The sequence below is a fragment of the Lepisosteus oculatus genome, chromosome 17, assembly GCF_040954835.1.
Source record: "Lepisosteus oculatus isolate fLepOcu1 chromosome 17, fLepOcu1.hap2, whole genome shotgun sequence".
Lineage (NCBI taxonomy): Eukaryota > Metazoa > Chordata > Actinopteri > Semionotiformes > Lepisosteidae > Lepisosteus > Lepisosteus oculatus.
In genome coordinates, this window is record NC_090712.1 from 3,351,765 (window position 1) to 3,375,608 (window position 23,844).

Genomic DNA, 23,844 nt, shown 5'->3' on the forward strand with positions numbered 1-23,844 from the left:
TGAATAATGGAGCCAGTTCAGTAAAGGCTTTTCTAAAGAAGAGGGTTTTGAGTCTGGATTTGAAGAAGTTTAGAGAAGGTGAGTCTCTGATATCCTTGTGGAGAGAGTTCCTGAGCTTGGGGGCATAACAGGAGAAGGCCCTGTCACCCCTAGAGTGTAGACGGGCTGGGGGGACAGTTAGGAGACCAGAGTTAGAAGAGCGAAGATTGTGAGGTGGGGAGTAGGGTGATAATAGTTCAGACAGTTCCTTGTTCCTTTGCAGCCTATGCATGCTGAAGCAGCTCCCCACCTGAACTACTGTGATTTTTATATTTAACGCAGGTTTTTTCTGCTGCACAAAGTCCCTCACCAAGAACACAGACATTCCCTGGGACCGAAGGAGAGTGAACGTTAGGATCAATGATCCCATGATCCCCTGCAGACCGTGCTGAAGCCTGCTGTCTCCCTGGGCGCTCGAACTGGAAGCAGGTTTCACTCGTGGCCACGAAACATTTCAAATGCTGGAGCCAGTCTAGGCAGAACCAAGCTTAATATCAAAGAACACCAAAGAACAATAAAATGAATTTAAAAAAACTAAATCTGGCTACGTCATGATGTCAAAGGTTACCATTAGACTTTGGGGGATTTCTCATTTCATTCTACTTATATGTTAATACTCCAGTCTTTTCATACTGAAAGGAATGATGAACAAATGGGTTTAAATTTTTTTAAAGAATTAAACGTTCGAGGATCGGCAAAAGAAATCTTCAAGCATGCGATGTGTGATGTTGTTGGAGCCAGCTAGAAGGAGGATTCACGCTCTCGCAAAGCTTGAATTTGTCAGTGCTTCCTTGTAAGAAATACACAGGTGGCAGGGCTAGCAGAGCAGCCCCAGAGTTAGTCAAGCTGTTCGATAGCCTGAGAGGCCTTTAATTGTCTGTCTAGGAAATCAAACAAATAAACCAAACCTGCCTGAGGCAACAGATGGAGCTGTAGCTGCACACTTAAAGCGCAGAGTCAATACACCCTACCTGGGGAAAATAATGGCTCTGACAAAGAAACGCTTTTCTGTACAAAGGGTTTGTTGTCTGTTTATAAAAATATAGACAGCGTGTGAAAAGAAAATACAGTTGATTTTAATATCTTAACAAAGAGAAGCCTAACGTGGAAAAAAACACCTGTGCTGGAAGAGACCCTAATTACTCCTCTGTGGAAAGGCTGAACTACAGCAACATGGCCAGCATCACTCTCAGCAATCAGTGTTCTGAAAAGGCCTGTAGTCCCACAGTAAATACACCAGCTAGACCTACCTAGCCTAAGGCAAGCTCAGTCACAAGAGAGGTTTTATTTGTCTGCATCTCTTCTCAAAGCAGCAGCAAGTTCAAATGGTGCATTGGTGCATATATGTATAACTAAGAAGATCATGTGATGAATGTTTTCATTGATTTTCGAAGTTGGAATAAAAAGCCAGAAGAGACTGGGTCGTGCAGGGACCTGTAGTGAAAGGAGACGTCTTTTCTTTCCTACAGTACCTGCTGAGCGGGAGGCTCTTCCTGCAGTGCTCTCCCTGGTGAGCTGCAGAGCCGGGCCGTCCTCTGAAGAGGCAGCGGGCCTGGGCCTGGGCTGTGGGCCGTCCTGGTCCTGCAGGAATGTGCTCAGGGCACAAGGCTGCAGTCTTGGCAGGGCTCTGACAGCACGCTGCCCCTTCTGCCTTTATACCAGTTTCCCTGCTGCGCTCTTCCAGGGCCCGTCTCTCCATAGCAAAACATGCATTTTCATCAACTCAGGGAAAAGAATCGACCGAAGGGCTGACATGAACACACGGCAGGGGAGAACACGTGTGCCAGCCTCCTCAGATTTCTTTGAGATTTTGTACATGGCAAGCCAGAAGGATCCAGACAACCTCCGGCCACGGACAACACGCCACCATAAACGTGATCACAGCAAAGAAAGTGAAGATCACTATCTAGCAATGCAATTAATGCAATCTGTGGCCTTGCTCTGTTTCTCCGACGCACCACTTGAACTTGCTGCTGCTTTGAGGAGAGTTGCAGACAATTGAAAGCCTCTCTCGTGACTGAGCTTGCCTTCATCATCAGAAGCCCAAACTCAGAGCTCTGTGACAAGCCCTTTTCCAAGTCCCCCCTCCCTCCCCGTTGGGGCAGTCGTGCCCGGGGGCCAGCGCAGGTGCCAGTGAAACACCACGGAGCCCAGCGGGTGAGCGCTGCGGGGCGCCAGCCTGCCAGGGTTGGGCTGGCTGAGGGCCTCTGTCGCCTCACCAGCTCCGGCACGCTCCCAGACCCCCGGCCAGCCTGGCAGCGCTCCGGCCGGAGGAAATCAATAGGAACAGGATCAGTACGGGGAAAATAAAACCCCCTGACGCAGCGAACCTTCGTCAGCTGCTCTCTCCCTCACCTCCCCTGAGTCAAGGAGCCACTGCTAGGTTGTGTCAAGGCAAAAGATGAGCTAACGGGCAGCACAGGGCGCAGGGCTGCCCATGGCAGTCTGATACTGCTGCTCCACTTCAGCCACATGCAATCAGGCTCAGACAGTCAGCATCCAGAGCTGGCGAGCTGGTTGCTGCAGGACATTTCGCTGGGAATAGAAGGGCCCGTTTCGCGAGGCTCCAGCTGCCCCACATGGAGTCGGATTTGCAGGGTTGAAAAAGGATCCTGGGTTATTTAAGGGGAATCAAAGAACAAGTTCAAAAGTTTAATGTGTCATTTTTTTAAAGAAAGGAATTATGTGATGGGCCAAAACTCTCATTTGCACAATGATCGCCGCTAAGAGCAAGGCTGTTTCTTGTACAGGAAAACTCCTCGTTGTTTTTTTAAACCTCAAAAACCTACTGTGTCATGTTACAGGACACTGACTGGGGTATTATTAATAAATAGCATTGTTGTTTTGCATTAGTGCTTGTCTTCTGTACATGATCTGTACATGCAATAATATCATATCATTTTGTTTTGGATACAATAAAAATGAAATCAAGAGTAGAATCAAAAGGATACAGTATTATTATTAAAAGTGTACTTCCTGGGAAAAAAATATAGTTTCCAGCAAACACCAAAGGGGAAGACATACCATATTTAAAATCCAGGAGATTTACCAAATAGACTAGAACTTCAAACAGCTCAGAAATCAGGAAGGAGAGAAACAGACAGGAATTATGTAAAGGAACTATGAAAAGTTTACTCCATGCTGAAAAGAAACACAACATTTCAGCTGTGGAGTCTTCTTCTGGTGAAGAATAAGGCTCCACGGCCGAAACATTGTGTTTCTTTGCTTCTCTTTTCAGCAGGGAATAAACCTGGACTTGTTCCTTTGCAGCCTACACCTGCTAACGTAGCTCCCTACTTGAACTACATTATGTATACGTAATTTAGGTTGTTTGGAATATTGAGCCAAACCATGAGGAAGAAACTGATATACTAGTATCCTAGAAACAGTGTAATAAGGCTCCTGGGACAGTGAGCGAAACAGAAGCAAGATTTCTCAGGAACTGCAACATGAAACCTTACCAAGCAGCATCAATCTGCAAAAAATAACTTAAAAGTATGCACTGCACTTAAAATAACAGGCGTCTGGAGCCATGAGAACATGTTCCTTCCACTTTAAAATCTGTACAATGGCAGACCCTGCGCTCTGACCCCAAGCTTCTCTCCCTGTCTGTGTGTCTGTGTCTCCATGGAGAAAAGCTGGGGTATGCGAAAAGACGAATTCCTAATGCAAGAAATTGTATAGGGCTAATAAAGAAACATTATTATTATTATTATTATTAAAATGGGTACTATGAAAACCGCACTATTTCTTGTGTTTGTCAGTGGCATCACATGGATTGGGGATCTCAGGTATGCTGCAGAGCAGACTGATGAACTGGGGTGTTAATTGCTGTGTCTGTCTCATTACCCTCCTCTGGAGTTCCAGGGTTTCCAGGACTGGGATGGAAATGCTTTAGTTTATCCAAGCACAGATGTTCCTTCAGGGGGTGGTCTGTGTTCACTGTGGTTTGTTTCCTGAACACTGGCCTAAAAAGGTGTCAACCATACCATTGCCACTAGTTTCCACTTCACAGATCCCTTACAATTTCAACACTGGTATAATGACACTCCTTGCATGTCATCAGTTCTGAAAACTGGTTTTAATTTTTTCTGCCACACAGTCATGTTGTTTCCCAAGCAAAAAGACAGCTAAAAAGACAGGTGAACAGCTAACAGATAACACATATTAATATTCAATATTATTACAAGCTAACTAAAGAAAACTAATACAACTCACAGATGATTTTAATTCAATATATATAATTTATCCTTCATTTATTCACTGTTCTCATGATTTGTTGCACTCTGTGCTATTATTTCCATTGTGATGTCATGATTCATCAATGTAGCTTCACATCTGTTAAACAAATCAAAGCCGTATATCATTGCCTCCAGTGAGCTACTTGCTTTTAAACACCTGCAAATACTTAGAAAGAGCTGAACATTAATCCTCAAATATTAATTGTACATTGTGCACTAAGAATGCATTTACTAATTAATGGGAGCACCCACAGTTTCTATTAATTCAGAGAGCTGCCTTTTCTTTCATACTCAGACACATTAGTTATCTTTGCTCTCTGAAGCTATAAAATGCATCTCAATGAATGAATTGAATTGAATTAAAATGGATGAACATTAACAAATAAACACAAAATACTGTAACATTGTTCTTACTACTGTATATGCTGTAGGGCTATGTTAAAGGACGTAACATATGTTTAGCACTGTGATAGATTCTTATAAATTAAACATTAAAAGCTAAATGTGCACATCAGAACAAATCAGAAATATTATTTCAGAATTCATTTATTTTAAATTAATCCATATAAACTATTGGAAGTTAGCCACATAGCCTAAGCTAGCCACACCTTGGTAAAAAACCTATTATAGGAAAAGTTTCCAGAGGTACATTTTAAAAGCTTTCCGAGGAAAATCTGGATTTTTTACAAAATTAAAACAAATCCCATATACAAACTAAAAAAATAGTAAGTAAATGATTCATGACGTGTACAGTATAAATGCAACAAATAGTATTTTCCAAGACATCTATGTCTATAGTTTTTGACAGATTCACAAAACTGGCTGAATCAGTGGATCCCAGCAAAAATAGACAAGAACAAGCTGCTTCAGAAAGAGAAGATTCTGGACTGCATGTCGATCTGTTCAGAGCTGGCAATCGTGCACTCCATTCTCCTAACAGAACAGCCCATTCGAATGAGACGTCTTTGCCAAGAGTGAACTAACTGTGGGTTTTTGAATGGGTTGGGTGTGTCGCATGCGTTTGTCAAAGTAGGGGCCTTTGCACAAAAAGAATAAAAAAGAGCCACTTTCATACAACACCAAAGTGTCAAAAGCTTTAAAAATCTATGCTTTGCTTCTAATGTTGCTTTTACTTACAGTGCTTAATGTGGGATCTGTGTTGCTGTTAGAAATAGAATAACCTCTTAAAGGAGACATGCAACAGTAGTACAGTACTGGTAGACTTGTGACTAACGTCTGTAAACAAAGAGGTCTGTATTTAAATAATTTGTTCACATTTACACAGCTCTGGAAGAAAACAAAGGACTTTCTGTTTGCTCAGCCAGCATAGATCTCAGTTATTATCTCATCTTATTTACATACTGTACATAAAACAGCAACGGCTTGGTGTCCAAGATATAACAGAGGAACTGTGGCAGGCCTGACTTAATAATCTGGTGCCAAACTATGGATAAATATTTTGTTGTTTCCCCTCTTCTGTTGAATATGCCACTACAACCAATAAAGCAGGGCTCTCAAGCTCAGTACTTGAAGGGCACTGGTGTCTTCAGCAGTCGGTCACGGAGTCTGATCACTTCATTACCGCATCGTTTCAATGTCTAATTTAATCAGGCACAAAGGTGTTTTATAGGGAACTGCACCGGTTATGAAATGAATGGTTTTGAGCAATTAACTGTAAAAGACATTAAAAAATCCTCAATATGTATAACTAGGAAGATCATGTGATGAATGTTTTCATTGATTTTCGAAGTTGGAATAAAAAGCCAGAAGAGACTGGGTCGTGCAGGGACCTGTAGTGAAAGGAGACGTCTTTTCTTTCCTACCTGCTGAGCGGGAGGCTCTTCCTGCAGTGCTCTCCCTGGTGAGCTGCAGAGCCGGGCCGTCCTCTGAAGAGGCAGCGGGCCTGGGCCTGGGCTGTGGGCCGTCCTGGTCCTGCAGGAATGTGCTCAGGGCACGAGGCTGCAGTCTTGGCAGGGCTCTGACAGCACGCTGCCCCTTCTGCCTTTATACCAGTTTCCCTGCTGCGCTCTTCCAGGGCCCATCTCTCCATAGCAAAACATGCATTTTCATAAACTCAGGGAAAAGAATCGACCGAAGGGCTGACATGAACACACGGCAGGGGAGAACACGTGTGCCAGCCTCCTCAGATTTCTTTGAGATTTTGTACATGGCAAGCCAGAAGGATCCAGACAACCTCCGGCCACGGACAACACGCCACCATAAACGTGATCACAGCAATTAAAAAGTGAAGATGAGGTTTTAAAGATCATACAGATTTCAAATATGAAGGGGTATGTAACTTCTAAAATATTTTGTGAATATACAATGGTCTGACTATGTAAAGATGTAACTGTGATTTATATTGTGGTTAGTCTTCAGCCTGACTGGGAAACAAAGGGAGTCAATAAAGTCACTACCACATATAGGACTTGACTAGTTTATTATACTATTACAGATACCAATTGAAAACTCAAAATGGAAAACAAGAAGAAAAAAAGAAATGTATTGATTATTAATTGCTAAGGTAAGATAGACATCGAGAATGTCTGGCGCTAACTGTGAAGCCTGGGCCTGATGCACAGCAGCAGAAGGAGATTACAGGGGCTGGAAGAGGCCCCCGTCTGTCCCTGCTGCAGTGTGCCGAACCTGATGTGCACCTGGAGGGCTCCCTCTGGTGGCAGCCCGCCTACAGGAAGACGTGCTCCATCAGCTTGGCGTCCTCGGAGTCAGGAGACAGCAGCACCGCCCCAGCCTGGGCTGACAGGATCTCAGTGATGTCCTGGGCCAGCTGAGTGTGGCTGGTTTCTCGGCACCTGTCTGCTATCTCACTCCATTCCTCGGGGGTGCAGAACACATCTTCCAGAATCATCTGCTCAAAGACGTCTTCAGTGTCACAGCAAAAAAACAAGGAAGGGACAAAGAAGGTTCAGCACAGGCCTTCTGTTATGGGCACGCAAGCACACAGTACATTAAAGTAAAAAGACAGTGTGTTTCGAAGTCACAAACGTGCAATTTATCGATCTTCAGATCTTTCACATTTGCGTTGTTTATCTGAAGAGACATGCTAGAACACTCCACACTCTCCATCTTCTTGTCTTTTCCTCCCCACACTGTCAATACAACTGCTTTATACTTCATTCATTGAAAAAGCAGCTTCTCTGCAATTGGGTGTGAAACTGATTGCAAGCAATTACTTAACTCACTTTCCTGTGCCTAATTACTAAAAAGACTAAAAGGATAAACCCCTGCACCGGTAATTAAAATCATATCATGAATAATGAATGCCCTTCTAAAAACTGCACAGTTAAAAATGCATGAACAGAAATAACATAACAAAAAACAAATGAGCACCAAAGAACAAGTTTGCAAAATGTTTATAAAAATCCACTTTATTTTTGTACTTTCGCATCTCTGGTGCTCCTGCTCATATATATATAATACAGATGGGAGAAAAGAGCTGAGTCACTCACCTCTCCCACAGGAGTGTACCCTCTCCAGCAGCTGGAAGGCGAAGGCCTTGTTGTCAGTGGAGAGGAGGGAGAGGGCAGCGAAGCCCAGGGACAGGGCTGCCGGCCTGCCGCAGTACTCCTGCGTCAGAGACCGGAGGAGGTTTGCACTGGGACACTTCCTCAGCAGGTACAGGCAGTCATCTGGACCGGAGGAGAGAGGGGGCTTGTCCAGGTTATCTCTGCATATCTTTCCCTTCTGCGCCTCGACAGTGAAATCTTATCAGGACTGTTCACAACAGCTCTGGGTGTTTGAATATGAATGTTTTGTGCCTTGCACACTTTGGCGATTTGGAACCTGCCATCACACTGGGAGGTTCACACAGTTGTGTCACGCCTTCATCACAACACAATCATCACCCCCTGGATAACACAACAAGTGTTTCGTGTAAGATGCTAATCGCACATGTGATTTTTGTTTGTTTTTTTTCGTCTGGCTCAGGACTCCCACATCCCGGACACAAATTATTTACCGGAATCTCCTCAATGTAGATTCTACTGGTATCATTTACTAAGATCAAAGAAATCAAACTGAAGCCATTAGGTTCAGAAGCACTTGGACTCCTTCAATATGCAGTGTAAAGGAGATCCATGCTACACAGAGCATTGCTTTTTGTAAGCAATATTTAGAAGAGTGGCCGGGTTTCTCACCATCATTTAAAAGGCCCCCTTACTGTTCTGCATTCACCAGACACAGAGCTCTGAACAGAATGAGGGCAACTCCAAAATATAAAATAATCTATGATATACATCAACCTTAATAGAGACACACTGAACTGTATTTTTACAGGAGAGTGAATTGAGGACAACCTGAGACTCCCTTACACAGCAGGGCACTTACTGGAGCAGTCTGAGCAATGTGTCCTTTTGATCCCGCCACCCTGATATCTTCTCATTACCCTACAAGAACACTTTTCCTGCAGTTTGTATCCCGCAATGGTGCATACTGTATAATCACAAGCACAGAAGGACACCACAGCATCCTAATACAGGCAACAAAAACACACCTGAACTGTTTAGTCCTCAACAAGATACCGAATGGGTGGAAAATATTTTAGTGTGTGTCGCAGTTAATCAACTTCAGTAATAGATAACACTCAGAATGATTAAGAACTGCGATTTTTGACTTTCAGAAAAGAATATGGGTGATTCCAATGTTAATGTGGACATAGGAACATTTCAGCCCAAAGCATAGAGCTTTTTTCTTTAAACTACAAAGTAAATCACTCATGATAACAAAACATGTGTCTGGCACTCAAAAGCATTAAGCTATGAGAATCTAACTGATAACAGGAGGCCTAGCCCTGCACACAGCACATCTTGGGTACAGAACAGATGGACACTGTAATCTGGGATCAATACAGGCCCCTTTTACTAGAGTCAAAATCATTATGATCAGTAGGGTGATGCTCAACAGAACCTTGAGTCTGTCCATCCCAGTCTCTTTATCTCCCATTTAATCAGAGACAGGATACAGGGTATTGTACTGAACTAATAAACAGAGCCTTAGTAGCACCTAATATACTGAACATTTCAATATATTGCATGTAAATGTTGGGCCTGTAAAGATTAAGTTATGAACAGTCATAAAAACCAGGAGTTTAGAGCTCTTAATATATAGCATGACCATAATGCAATACACTTTAATTTTGAATAGACTGCTGAATATTCATGAAATACCCCCAGGGACCTTATCCATGAGTGTACCGTCTGCCCTCTATATAAATGCTGCACAGATTCATGGACAATACTGCCAGACTCTTTCAGACTTTTTGCCATTTCTCTTCCACATAAACAGGAGGGAAAGCCACACACCAGGCAGAAGGCTAGTCTGGTGAGAGAGCCTTACCCAGAGTGAAGCTCTTGCAGTGGCAGATGAACTCCATGGCCCCGCTGATCATGCCCCTCTGACACATGCACAAGGCGGCCTTCCGGCTGATGCCACACGCGTGGTACACCACCTGGGCCAGTGCCAGGCACTTGTCAGACATGTGGGGCTTCCTCTCCCCATATTCGCGGATGACATCTCCCATCTCCTCGCAAGACGTCAGCCTGAGGAACGGGAAGAGCACAGCAGTCACGCTTCAGGCTCTTCCTCGCCTCTGGAACCTCAGCCAGGAGAGCACAGCCAAGTTCATGTCTTTACTTTTGTTCCTTACATTTGAAATAAAATGTCTTTTATTCATTACGATTTTTATAACCATTGCTCCCAGTGAAGCGCTGACCAGATTTTGTTTTAGGACAAATAAAATAAAGGCGACAGCAGCGTTCACAAGGGATTTTGGGAGGAGCTGTCTCATCATTCCTGCCTTGCGCCTGTTGATTGCTGGGATTGACTCCTGCTCCCCCACTATGCTGTATTGGATAAATCAGTTAGAAAACAGATGGACGGACGTCTCATTATTCTAAACTCTAAAGCTTTGACAGTGAGAATACAAGCAAAATAGTGACGTACACACAGTTCTTCACCTACAAAGTAGCAAATGTAGGATGATAATATGGGGGTAGCAAAAGTGACTTCCTACCATTTTTACAGCTGGACGAAAAATCTACGAAGTGGTTAAAACAGCTACATTGGGAATCTTTTGTAAGTGCCTTAGATGTGCAATATATTTTGGCAGCTGGAAAGGAAGAAAAGCACCATCGTCTGTAAGATTCTTCAAAGCATTGTTTGAATCTTTAGTCCATAACGCCATAAAATAGTAATTAATCGAAAACTGCTTGTATAATGCTTCCTCAAGATAAGATGCATTTTGGTGTTTAACAGTAGGATTGAATGGGTTTCGAACTCCAGAGATCATGTGGGCCTTCAGTGATTTATTGAAGCAACACTGCCCCCTTTAGGGGAGATTTCAAATGGCTTGTTCCAGATTTTCAATCAAAAGATTATTGAATGAGCAGCTTTACGAAAATAGACGGATGAATTAAGCGCATAATCTTCACCACTTTGCATATCTAATATTTCACTTTCATCTAAATTAAATTTTAATTTACAAAGGCAAAAGGCAGATTAGGAACACTTAATAGTCAATAAATTAATGATGCTAAGCAAAAACCTCCTTCTTTTATGTAAGGAAGATTGCCCAGTTACGTCTCCTTCTGTCAATGCTCCATATAGAGCAACAGTCATGCTCTTTTGATCTGTGAAGGTTTGGTTATTGCAGTGCTGTACTTGTTGTGTTGCCACAGAACACCTTACAGAAACTTCTGGTTGCTCCAAACTCAGCTGCTAGAGTTCTGTCTAGACATGCTTTCTGGTGCACATACAGTATAACCACTGTCCTGACATCCCTGCTCTGGCTTCCTGCTGAATACTGGATATCGTCTTCTAAAGCCATGAAGCAATATCTCCCTTTCCATTCCTGACCTCCTGATGAACTGCAATCCTAAATTTAGGGGTTTTTTTGTACAGGACTTTGAGATATTATTTTATGAGAGGTGCTTTATAGAATATAGTACTATTACATGATATTTGACATTGTGTCAAGTGTTTTGCTGTTTTCTGAACAACTACCAAAACGTGCTGCCTTCTCTTAGGTAAACAAAAGATACTTTTTCATTCAAAGAATAAACTTTACTAGTTTGCGAGGAGAACATGATTGGTCCTTACAATGGGAAATTTGGCCAGGACGCCGGGGTTAAACCCCAACCCTTTTTGAGAAACACCCTGGGATTTTTAATTACCACAGAGAGTCAGGACCTCAGTCTTACATCTCATCCGAAAAGACGGCACCTGTTTATAGTATAGTGTCCCCGTCACTATACTGGGGCATTAGGACCCACATGGACCGCAGGGTGAGCGCCCCCCGCTGGCCCCATTAACACCTCTTCCAGCAGAAGCCTTAGTTTTTCCAGGAGGTCTCCCATCCAGGTACTGACCAGGCTCACACCTGCTGAGCTACAGTAGGTTACCAGTTGTGAGTTGCAGAGTTATATGACTGCTAGTTAGAAAACAAACTTACAGGAGTTAAATTTGGCTCCTAAACTTGACTTCAGGTGATCCTGGGTTCATCTGTGCCACTTTTTGCCTTTCATTTTGAGGGCATATTTAAAAAGGGATGGAGTCTGTTGCAATTCATAATTGTGAAGAAACCAATAAATAAATTGCCTGTTTTTAATGGACCAATCGGCTTTTATGTAACGAATAAGTGGAGCTTAATTCTGTGCTGAGAGGTGGAAAGAACTAACATGTTTCAGCTTCTTAAAACACAAAAGCTGAATCGTGTCGCTTTCTGAGCAGCCCGACTCCTTAAATGCATCGTGCTGGCGGCTCTGCCCAGTGCCTCACCGGCGCTGGGTGATCCAGTGCGTCACCAGCTCCACGCGGCCGTGCTGCAGGGCGACCTTCACCGCCTCCAGGGACATGGCCGCCTCGGGGGGCTTCCTGGCGGCGCCGGCGGAGATCGTCAGCGCTTGGAAGAACAGCAGGAGAGGGGGGAGCTCTCCCTGGTACACGCTGGCCGCTGCAGGGAGCACACAGCACGGGCGCAGGTTTATCACACCACGCAGGCAGCGCAACAGTGCCAATGGGCTGGGCTTACGCTTGCGTCCAAGTCGGGAGCTGCATCAGCCTCAGTAGGCTGCCAAGCAACAAGTAAAGGTTTGTTCCATGCCGAAAAGAAAAGACACACAACGTTTCGGCTGTGCAGACTTCTTCTTCGTTTTCTCCCTCAAACAACAGATGAATAATAATAATTCCTTACACTTATATAGCACTTTTCTGCAAGGCTGGATTTTGGTGTTCGTAGGCCCGAGGCACTTTCACTCTGAAGTGTGCAAAAAGAGGGGTAAACGCCAGTTGAATGACGTCGATTGACATGATGCACTTCAAACTATTCTAATGCTAAACCACGTGATTGATGGAGGGGAGTCGAGCCACCATCACTCCGATACTTCCAGTTTCTAGAACAGCTGCTAGATAGCGTATGATTATCGATTTGGAGCACCTAGATCGATAGCAAGCATGTTATTTCAGCTTGTTTTTTGTTAGTCACTGGTGTTTCCCTCCTTTGTAGGCCTTTAACATTTTGTAGGCCCTAGGAACAGTGCCTACAGTGCCTAATGGGAAATCCAGCACTTCTTTTCTGGACACTCCACTCAAAGCGCTTGACCTGTAATGGGGATCCCCTCCACCACCACCAGTGTGCAGCCCCACCTGGATGATGCGGCGGCAGCCGTAGCGCACCAAAGTACTCTTTCGGACAACCAGATCAAAGAAGCAAAGGGATTTATACAGCTAACAGCTCCACATCGTCTTCCCGCATCTGAAGGAGGCTCCACAGCCGAAAAGTTGTGTCACTTTCATCCAGAGCTATGTTTGCAGCTGGGTATTTTACTGGAGGAATTCAGATGAAGTAGCTTGCCCAGGGGCACAACAGCAGCGCCTCAGCTTTGATTTGTCCCCCAGTCTTCTTAAGTTCAGAACTCCCAATCGCTGCTCCACACTGCAGCCTTTTTACTTTGACAGACTCTGCTTCATGGAGCAGAGGTGAGCTAAGCAGACAGGACAGTGGTGGTTGAATTCAGTCCCAAAGGGATCACATAACACAGCAACAGAGTGCAGGAGGTGAACATCTAACAGGTTTGCGATCAGTCTGCTTGGTGCGAATGGGCTGTTTTTTAATCACATTTGCCAGAATGAGGCTTTGCAGTGTGGAAGGCCTTTCATCCTGCTGTATGTATTTATATGTGGGTTGCAATGTTGAGCTGATCACAGAAATATGTGAATCTTAGTATGAAAATCCACCCATCATCAGTAAGGGGCTTAAGCAGGAGAGTGTTGTTTGAAGCTAAAGTCTGTCCCAGAAATACAGGGCACTGAGGCTGGACTGAGATCACACTACTGCACTCCTCCTGGGTGGGACTGATGTCCATCACAGGATAACAGAGAGAAGGAGAGGCTAAGGCAGCCAGCATGTCTCCAAGATAAAACCCACTAGGCAAACATGCAAACTCCACACAGACAGCAGACTGGAAACCTTAACAGTGTTTAAGGGTGCTTACCTTTAAACTTCTCCATGGTCTCCATGTTCCTCAGCACTCCATAAGGGGACTTAGCTGCATGAAAAGCAGCTGCTTCGTATTTACCCGCCTCGAAGAGCTCGATGAACCTGCCAGGGAAAAACACCACCCTGTCTCACTGGAAGAACTGACGAGGGGCCACTGTGAGCTGATAAAAGACCAACGATGTAAGGTAAACAGTCATAAAAAGAAAGAATATCCATTCATTTTATAACAGTTTCTTCCAGTTTGGGCTTGTGGAGGAGCTGGAGCCTATCCCTCTAAGGTTGCTGCTGGAAGAGGTGTTAGTGGGGCCAGCAGGGGGCGCTCACCCTGTGGTCTATGTGGGTCCTAATGCCCCAGTATAGTGACGGGGACACTATACTGTAAACAGGCGCAGTCCTTCGGATGAGACGTAAAACCGAGGTTCTGACTCTTTGTGGTCATTAAAAATCCCAGGGTGTTACTCGAAAAGAGTAGGGGTGTCACCCCGACGTCCTGGCCAAATTTCCCATTGGCCCTTACCAATCATGGCCTCCTAATAATCCCCCTCTATGAATTGGCTTCATTACTCTGCTCTCCTCCCCACTGAGAGCTGATGTGTGGGGAGCGTTCTGGCGCACTATGGCTGCCGTCGCATCATCCAGGTGGGGCTGCACATTGGTGGTGGTGGAGGGGATCCCCATTACCTGTAAAGCGCTTTGAGTGGAGTGTCCAGAAAAGCGCTATATAAGTGTAAGCAATTATTATTATTATTACTATTATTATTATTATCCCAGCAAGCAGCGGGCACAAGGCAGGGTGCACCCTGGATGGGACAGCAGTGCTCTGCAGGGCAGACAGAGACACTCACGCCAAGGCCAGTTTTCCCAGAAGCCAGTTAACCTGCCAGTGTGTTTTTGGACTGTGGCAGGAAGCCCGTACAAGTGCAGGGAGAACATGCAGACTCCACACAGAGAGCTATGGGAGTGATCCTCAGGGCCCCAGCAGCTTGAGGCAACAATTCTGACCACTGTGCTACGATGCGAAATAAAAAAAAGATAAATATCATATCAAATGTTTAAGCTGCATGAAAATGATTCACAAGGAATTTATCTCAGGAGGAACCCAAAGGATAAATTCAAATAAACTGGCCACTGGCAATAAGAATTCGTGACTGTTTTTGTTGTTTGGGTGAGGTAGAAAACATTAACTTTGCATCATCATTTTAATTGGGATGGCAAAACAATTTCAAATATTTTTGCAGATTTCGCCGATTTTGTATTTTTATGAAATTACTTTAATCATTACTTTAAAATTTCAAATTCAATTTAAATTTCAGTTTGTGAATATACAATATATATATACTGGATATAGTAACAGATTATTACATGGCTAAGAGGATGATGCAGTGGAGGTTATGTTTAACATGTCTTTAATTGCTTGCATTTAGATCGAAGCCCGTTTAGAAAATAAGGTCACGAGGAACAAAGATCTGAGACACACAGGAAGAAGCTTTTGGAAACCAGCACCATGTGTGATAACCCACGTGCAACCGTGCAGGCTGCTGTATAGCTTTCCACTGCTCAAAGAGAGAAGTCTGCAAATTAAACTGAAAAATACCTTTGCAGCCCAAGTGCAGTTCTAAATATCTACTATCTGATCTGATGGCAGGAAAGTGAGGTTAATAAAAAAGGAAGAGAGGAAGGAGATAAAGAAACATCATTCTTGTGTACTGAGAAATGTGAAAGGGGGTACAGACTCTAGAACGTCTTACAAAACAGAAAGGATAAAATCATTAAGATCACTAGTGTTAATGAACATATAGAATATAGTTCCCCATACTACAGCTGAATATTTTTCTAATCATTTTATATCACCCATTATGCTGAGTCTATAAAGTACCTTTCAATGTAGTCTACTAAGAGTTCAGATGTTTTGACCTTGCTGGGGTCGTCCTCCTCAAATCCAGCTGTGCCGATGTTCTGGTAGTCAGAATCACAGGCTAGGACAAAGCAGGAATAATAAACCATTATGTATGTGATCACAACATCAGGACACAAATCCACCCTCAGATTAGCAATTGGTTTAAATAAGCTGTAACCCTTGAATAGGCTGTATTTTATCAGGCTAATGACCCCCAAAAAATAATTGTACTTTCTCTTATTTTCAAATACACAGAAACGTCTCTCACTTCGATTCAGAAAGTCCAGTTTGTAAATGCTCAACATTTGTGTCTTAGAGCGAAGATCAAATTTAGTTTTGCGAAGATCAAATTACATTTTTTACACTGTTATTCTTTGAAAACCTACTTGCTCCAATCATTGATAAATGACCAAAGACAGCATGTACAGACGTCCTTATGCTAAAGCACAGCTTTTACTAGATGTTAACTTATTACATTACGGAAATGTTTTCACTATCGATGTCCAGAAGGGGATTGTTTAGAAGATCTGAAACGGGCTGTAATAGTGGTGTACGTCACTCATGGACCTGGGGTACTGTACGTCACTCATGGATCACACAGACTCTGAATGGTTACCGTGCAGCTCGGAGGCCTGATGCAGGACTGGGGACATGAAGTCCAGCAGCGGCATTCTTCCGTCAGATTTTCCCCAGCAGCTCACTGCCTCTGCCAGCAGCTTCATTTGCTTGTACCTTACGAACACCACCGAGAGAAAACAGCACGTGAGCCTAGGCTGTATTTGTAACTTGCCTTCTGAAAGAGACATCAGACTTTTCAAAAGCACTGTGCCAACAAAGGGCATTGTAAAACTTTATATCTACAGAGGAACAAGTAAATGTTAATAACATGGTGAAAATTAGAAAGAAGAATCATATCTAGGACAAATGGCAGATAGGATATAGATATGACAAATAGCACAGCTAGGGCTCACGTGGAAAATATGTAGATAGGGAACACATCCGGACAGGAAGACATATGAAAATGTGGATTCTCCGTGGACAGCACTAAATACTTGAGGATGACTCGAACATGCTTCCCAACAACTCTGGGAAGACCATGCAAACATAGCACTGTCACCAAGGAGAGAATAGGAAACATTTCTTTACACGAAGAGTTGTGGGTGCCTACGAAAGCTCTCCCAGCCAGGTGACTGAGGCCCAGACTCTGAGCTTGTTAAAGAAGCGACTCGTTGAAATTTTAGATCCACTTAGCTGCTGAACCACCACCATGAGCGAAACGGGCCACATGACCTCCTCTCGTCTGTACAGCACCTGAGCTTCAGCCTGTCGTTCTCGGCCGCCAGCTCATCCCTCTGCTTGAGGGTGCTCATCATCTTGAGGTCCAGGTCGGCCTTCACCTGCGCCGGGACGCACTGAGTCCTCTTCTTCTGCTGCAGCTCTGTGCGCTTCCTCTGCAGGTACTCCAGGTGCTTCGTCAGGGCCTCCGGGCGCATGGACTCCTCAAGCGACAGCCCTGTTGAGGAGAACATGACGTTACGTCCCCTAACGGCTTTTCGTTCTGTCCGCGTCAGAAACTGTTTGCCTCAGTATTCAAATTATGTACAATTCACTCCCGTGTTCCTTTCTGCAAGACTGCATTCAACAAGCGGTAAAAATCGAATTCCACTACTAAACAACTGGGTTCTTTCAGTTGAGTTAAGGCAAGCTTTAACACAGCATCACCTAGCAATCGTTTGCAATAATAAAAAATCAGATAGGTATAAGGTGGTAAATTAGACTTATAACCAGTTAACAGTTTTTGTTGCTTTATTTATTTCCAGTCTCCTAGCTTCATGCAGAGCAAGATGGACAACTTGAGAAAACTCATGGAGTACCAGGTATTCGCCCAACAGGCTTGACCTCGGCGCTCACAGAGGCTTCCTCTTTCAGCGAGGGGCTGGTCTCTCTCCCGGCCTGCCGGAGCTTCTCGAGCTGAGCCTGCAGTTCAGCTGTGTCTCTTTGAATGATTTCAATCCTGTTGGGAGAAGTACAGTACATCGAGGCCAGTTAACACCTCTTTTCCTGCCTTTCCGGGGAAAGCTGGACTCCACGTGTGAATGTCCTGTAATCAGGCTCTTCCGAGCAGTGTTTGCAGACTGCGTGACCCACCTCTCCCGAAGCTGAACAGCTCTTCTCTGACAGTACATGAGTGTCGTGGGCTCGGCAGCCGTGACCTTGAGCTTCCTGTGCAGCAGCCTGGCATCTCTGTGGCTCCTCTTGATAGCACTAATGCAGCCATCGTACTCCTTCTTGATGGTGCTGAGAATGGCTTTGTAACTGGTGGCATGCTCTATGACCTGTGGAAAGCAGATTTCAATGAAATTACAACGTAGAAGGAGATAATAATAATTCCTTACACTTTTATAGCACTTTTTCTGGTCACTCAAGTCAAAGCACTTTACAGGTAATGGGGATCCCCTCCACCACCACAAGTGTGCAGTCCCAACTGGAGGATGCGTCAGCAGCCAGAGTGCACCAGTACACTCCGCACACATCAGGGAGGAGAACAGAGTAATGAAGACAATTCAGAGGTGGGGATTTTTAGGAGGACATGATTGGTAAGGGCCAATGGGAAATTTGGCCAGCACGCCAGGGAAATACCCCTACTCTTTTCAATAAATGCCCTGGGATTTTTAATGACCACAAAGAGTCAGGACCTTGGTTTAACGTCTCATCCGAAGGACGGCGCCTTTTTACAGTACAGTGTCACAGGTCACTATACTGGGGCATTAGGAACCACACAGACCACATGGTGAGGGCCACCTGCTGGCCCCACTAACACCTCTTCCAGCAGCAGCCTTAGTTTTTCCCAGGAGGTCTCCCATCCAGGTACTGATCAGGCTCACACCTGCTGAGCTTCGGTGGGCTGCCAGCTGGGAGCTGCAGGGTGATATGGCCGCTGACAAATCTCCAGAGCTCAACAACATCTGGCTAACTGGATCACTTGGTGTGGAGGGAGAGTGTACCCCCTCAAAGAGACAAACAGATTCCGGGAAATTGCTGGGAATCTACCTTTTCAAACGCAGAGCTGTAAATGATGTAGCGCTGCTCGTCCGGCCCCTCCTTGGGACATCCTAACTTCTCCTTCTCAGACTCAATGTAGGCATACACAGCATCCAGGAAGTCTCTGTCAGAAGAGGAGATAATAGGGGGCAGGACTCTTGACTTCCTGACTGCTGTGCTGGGGGCTGCACGTGGGCTGGATGTCGCTGACATATCTATGCAAACCACAAAGATTTAAATTAACAATACGCAACAGAAAGGAGGTAGAATTGGTTATCCATCCATTTTCAGGAACTGCTTCTTCCTTAGGCAGTCCAGATGCAGCCAGCACAGTCTAACATGGCAGGCCGGGGGCTCAAGGCAGCAGGAACACCAGTCTGTCTCAGTGCACGCGTATCCTCTGATCTGGAAGAGCATTGAGCCCAGAATGGGTCCCTGTGTCACACCCCTGCTTACACCCAAGCCCAAGGTTGTATGGGCTGTCGGTCTATCATTTCCAAATCTTTACTTGTTATAGAGTCAACACCAATTGGTTTCCTGAGTCAGATCTGCTCCCTGTTTTTATGTATAGGTGTGACTCTTGCAGTGCTTCAAGCTATACAGAGTCATCTCATTCTAAGTGAGAGCTGCAATTCATAACCACTCCGCTGAATCTGGACAGCTGGTGCAAATTCAAACCAGACAGAGTCACGCTGGAACCCAGCACCCTGGAGCTGTGAAGTGGCTAACGATGTTCAACCACTTCACCACCAAGCCGCCTTATTCAAAGACGTTGCCAAGAAAGATTTTGTTGAAAAATACGCCGTCGCTAATTGTCTTTAAAAAATTAAGATCATTATAACGAGTAAAAATACATCCATCTACTGAAACAAAAATGAGTCATAAATAATATGTGGCATATTTAAAACGATCACATTTTGATGCAACAGGCAAATGTTCTTTTGTTCAACAAATCTTAACGCGCGCAGCTCATTTTTTAACCTTAATAGTGTAGTCGGCATAAAATGTAATCGGTTTCGACATTAAATGAGTTAAGCAACTTAAATTTTGAAACGTATTTACGCTACCTCTATTTATTAAATCATTATTTTTTTATTTTACACAAACTTGAGAAATTCTTTCTCGTTCCTGTTGAATGACAACCAAGACCGCACATCCATTACGTCAGCCACTTCAGTTTACTATGGTAACCAGGGCGTTGCTAAGGAAATCGCTCTCCTGCAAAGCTTTGTGGGAAATGTAGTTTATCACCCAGTGGGACATTTTAAGAAGGTACAGGTCTGTCATAAATGAAAACGAAACAATGGCACAAATAATAGATAATTCATTTTCATACTGATTATCCGGTGCCTGTTTTAGAATTATGCGGACAATAAATCAGAGAAGTATTTTGTCTATGAATAAAGACGTATTCAGAACTACATCTCCCATGAACCTTGTTTTAACTATTTTTTATGAATCTGTAGTATACTTCTGTAATTGTGAATTTATATGTGTGTGAAAAATCTTGAGTTTAAAATAAAATATTAAAGCAGTTGATTGTTTCCAAATTATTCACAGTCCATATTTTCCTTCAGGCAGTGGTTTAGCCATCTAACCCCTGCTCAGTGGGTCAGAAAACCCCGTGTCGCGGATGGAAAGCCCTCTTCTCATGATCCACCATTAGCGGGAGGTTAGTGGCGAGTATGAGCTCCTAGATTAAATTGCAAATTCTTAAATAAATGTAGAAGTTATTTCACTATTTTACAGTAGAGTTTAAAACCTTACGTTGTCTGTTCTCATCTGTAGGTGGATTTGGTTCCAAAATGCAGATCTTTGTGAAAACTTTAACGGGGAAGACTATAACCCTTGAGGTGGGTGTACTGACCGGCTGAGTAAAAGTGTTTAAAGACGCGCAGAGGAATTAATATTAAGTCTGTGGGCCTGCTAGCTTTTTGTCCATGTTGATTAAATCTTGCATCCACTAAAATGGAAACATATCCTCTTAAAGTCGGTTAATTAGTTGCGTTTTATTAGCTGCGTCTAGTGTCTGACCTGTCCCATTCACGGAAACACGTGCAGCTCTTAATAGATTATACTGTGACGCGCATTTTTTCGCGTATTGCGGTTTTCAAATGCTCAGCATTGCACATTAAGCTGTAATTCAGTTCGTAAGGCGAATAAATATGTATTGATGGCATCTTATAGGAAGAGACGACGTGGTTGCCGTTGTCCCTCCCGGCATTTCGGGTTTCTCATTCGCGAGCAGTGGAAATATTGCTAGTAGACATGTTGAAACGAGCGGAACTGATTTTATATTGTAAAATGTGTCATGTAAAAAGTTTATAGACCTATTCTGGTTATTCCTGATAACAGTTCCCCAGACCTAGGCCATACCAGGATGACAGAGACATCAGTCCATGTGATTATGATCGTCCTGTGTCGGGATGGTTTTCAGGCTGGAATAATTGCTCCACTTGATGGACTTTTCGCTGTAAAGACGTGGTTTTTGTTCAACATTGAAGTATTTTATAGCTTTCTGGAAGTAAAGTCCAGACTACTTGTTACATATCATACGTAGTATGATATAGAACAAGATAATACGTGTGGTATGAAGTGTTCATATTGATGAGCTTGATTGATTTAATTAAATGAAAACAACGTGCCAGATGAGTCAGTTGTATGCTAAGGATTCAAGTGAAAGATAACAGTGTTAAGACGATTTAATTGCTCTTAGGTCTTTTAAATCATTGACGTTTTCCTGCAGGTTGAGCCTTCTGATACCATTGAAAATGTCAAGGCTAAGATCCAAGACAAGGAAGGTAAGCACTTGAGAAATTCAGAAACTGCATTTAAACTGTTCAGTTACGCCATACCTGTGATGTTGACAACAGGTACTTCTTGTAAAAGCTCTGTGTGTGTAGTAGGTATTGATGTGATCAGTTGACTAGCGGGTGTGATGCACTGGGAGGTTGTGGGTTCAAATCTGAAGTGGGGTGTTGCTGTTGAACCCCTTGTGTTAGTACTTCTTACATTGATTTTGTAGAATGCTTAGTTTTATAAATCTATATGAATATTTTTTTTATAAAAGCACATGTAAAACATAATACAGTGGGGAGCTGGAGGGGAGTGTGTGGGTAAATGACTACTCTTTCACTGAAGGATACAGCTTAATCCAGCCTCTCATCTCCCTCAGGTATCCCCCCTGATCAGCAGCGCTTGATCTTCGCTGGGAAGCAGCTGGAAGATGGGCGCACTCTGTCAGATTACAACATCCAGAAGGTGCGTGTGTTCTGTGTTCTTGCAGCAGGTTACCCTTCTCTTTGGTTTCTTGATTCAAGTCTGGAGTTTGGAGTTGCCTTAATAGTGATTTGTAGGTGTGGCTGTGAGTGATACTAGCACTTTTCTGTGATGCTGTCATGCTCTGAGAACATCGAATAAAAAAAAAACAATGAGGTTGAGAGGACCAGGAATCGATGTACATCTGTCTGAGGTCAGCAGCATTTTTAAATGAATTTGTTCAAGGTGTAACAAAAGATGATGTGAACCACCCCCCATTATGTTTTATCTATAGTTTAGTCTAGCTTCTTATATGTTGACACATTTATTCTTGAGCTGTAATTGTGTACGAGTGGTGAACAAGAAGTACATTGCATGGCAACTGTTGGTATGTCTTCCAATTCACAGGCATGTAAAAATCTGAGTTTCAGTTGTGAATCACTGATTGAGCTGTAGTTCATAAACTAGTGACTGTATCTTTTATTGTCCAGTGGAAGTGTGAGGGCAGCTTATGAAGAGCAGGTTACAGACTGATGGGTGTGTGATCCTAGTCTTGTACCATCACAGGAGGGGTGTCGGTTTTGGCTCGCTCCGTACTTAGTGGGAAAAGGCAGGCAGTAGCGAGTACTGTGACTAACCTGACTGCCCGTGCCCGTGCAGGAGTCCACTCTTCACCTGGTGCTGAGGCTGCGAGGTGGTGCCAAGAAGAGGAAGAAGAAGTCCTACACCACCCCCAAGAAGAACAAGCACAAGAGGAAGAAGGTCAAGCTGGCCGTGCTCAAGTACTACAAGGTGAGCCTCGGAAACGGCCACTGTCGTGATCATTTTAACCGGAAGACGAGATCTGTCTTTTGTTAGCGTTCAGCCTTCTGAAACCAGCTTAGGCCCACAGTTGTGAATTTCAACGAGTTATAATTGTAGCAAGCACTGCTTAGGTCTTCTGCTTTATAGTGTTGTCCTGGCTGCATTGTCCAATACTGCAAGTCCAGGATTTTGCAGGATGTTTTGAGATAAGGGGGTGATTGAATTGGTAGAGTAGTTTATTGCCATATGTACACGTATTTAGATGTTTAGATGTTTCTGGGTTTTCCAAAGTGAGACTGTCGACTCGATCAGGGTGACTTGGACTTGTGTAGTGAGGGGTCACCCTCGGGAGGAGAAGTCAGCCGGGGGGTGCCGGTGCGCTCCGGCTGACGGGCTGCGGTTTCCTCCGGCAGGTGGACGAGAACGGCAAGATCCACCGGCTGCGGCGCGAGTGCCCTGCGGACGAGTGCGGCGCCGGCGTGTTCATGGCCAGCCACTTCGACAGGCACTACTGCGGGAAGTGCTGCCTCACCTACTGCTTCAACAAGCCCGAGGACAAGTGAACAGGCGGACTGGAGTTAATAAAACATTCAAACCGTTCAGGCCTTGTGCTTCTTTACAATAAACTGCTTGGGGGGGGGGTTAAACAAAGGTATTACAGTTATTTATAGCTTAGTTATTCCTAGTAATTTTTAGCTAATTGTGAAGACCACCATTACCTTTTGAAGGCTAGTATAGTTTTCTTTGATTTAAGGGGCAGGGCTAATGCCATCTAAAACCACCATCTCAACATGGATTCTTTGAAGCCTGGAAAAGTAGCTTCTCGTTTTTATTTTAAATTTCCTTAAAAACCTATTGCTTGAGAGAACCTTTGAAAGCATTAATATAAACTTGTAACCAGTTGGTCAAAACACCATAAACCCCATGTTATTCTTTGAATGTACAGCAGTAATTGGAGTCTCTGATCCAACAACTTTCTCTAGACGATCAAGTTGGTGAAATTTCTTTGACCAAAACAAATTCAAATTCTTAGCTCGTGATTTACAAGT

The 23,844-nt window shown here is 43.9% G+C and overlaps 2 protein-coding genes across 3 annotated transcripts; one reads left to right on the top strand and one right to left on the bottom strand.

Annotated features, from left to right (window-relative positions):
- Window positions 1-6,703: 6,703 nt before the first annotated feature.
- On the bottom strand, window positions 6,704-19,897 carry LOC102697381 (clathrin heavy chain linker domain-containing protein 1). Of its 2 annotated transcripts, none has more exons than XM_015362408.2 (12): window positions 19,801-19,897; window positions 18,743-18,948; window positions 17,840-18,027; window positions 17,566-17,705; window positions 17,003-17,204; window positions 16,308-16,423; window positions 15,671-15,770; window positions 13,790-13,896; window positions 12,075-12,249; window positions 9,636-9,838; window positions 7,751-7,930; window positions 6,704-7,163 (listed from the first exon to the last, which is right to left on the bottom strand). In XM_015362408.2, the coding sequence occupies exons 2-12, from the start codon at window positions 18,944-18,946 to the stop codon at window positions 6,967-6,969; spliced, it is 1,812 nt and encodes a 603-aa protein (XP_015217894.2). In that variant the 5' UTR covers window positions 18,947-18,948; window positions 19,801-19,897; the 3' UTR covers window positions 6,704-6,966. The 2 variants fall into 2 exon arrangements, with proteins under 2 accessions (XP_015217894.2, XP_006638533.3); XM_006638470.3 differs by having other exon boundaries at window positions 19,841-19,891.
- Window positions 19,898-20,370: 473 nt separating this feature from the next.
- Window positions 20,371-23,395, top strand: rps27a (ribosomal protein S27a). The gene is made up of 6 exons (XM_006638420.3): window positions 20,371-20,405; window positions 20,522-20,586; window positions 21,480-21,534; window positions 21,909-21,994; window positions 22,652-22,783; window positions 23,209-23,395. The coding sequence occupies exons 2-6, from the start codon at window positions 20,539-20,541 to the stop codon at window positions 23,356-23,358; spliced, it is 471 nt and encodes a 156-aa protein (XP_006638483.1). The 5' UTR covers window positions 20,371-20,405; window positions 20,522-20,538; the 3' UTR covers window positions 23,359-23,395.
- Window positions 23,396-23,844: the final 449 nt, after the last annotated feature.

Excerpts from the sequence above, each read along its gene's own strand:
- rps27a (XM_006638420.3), top strand. The coding sequence starts at position 20,539 with ATGCAGATCTTTGTGAAAACTTTAACGGGGAAGACTATAACCCTTGAG. Across the intron at positions 21,535-21,908 it reads TAAGATCCAAGACAAGGAAG|GTATCCCCCCTGATCAGCAG; the intron begins GTAAGCACTTGA and ends CATCTCCCTCAG. Across the intron at positions 21,995-22,651 it reads CAGATTACAACATCCAGAAG|GAGTCCACTCTTCACCTGGT; the intron begins GTGCGTGTGTTC and ends GTGCCCGTGCAG.
- LOC102697381 (XM_006638470.3), bottom strand. The coding sequence starts at position 19,889 with ATGTGCGGTCTTGGTTGTCATTCAACAGGAACGAGAAAGAATTTCTCA. Across the intron at positions 16,424-17,002 it reads AACGACAGGCTGAAGCTCAG|GTACAAGCAAATGAAGCTGC; the intron begins GTGCTGTACAGA and ends GGTGTTCGTAAG. Across the intron at positions 13,897-15,670 it reads TTAGTAGACTACATTGAAAG|GTTCATCGAGCTCTTCGAGG; the intron begins GTACTTTATAGA and ends TTTCCCTGGCAG.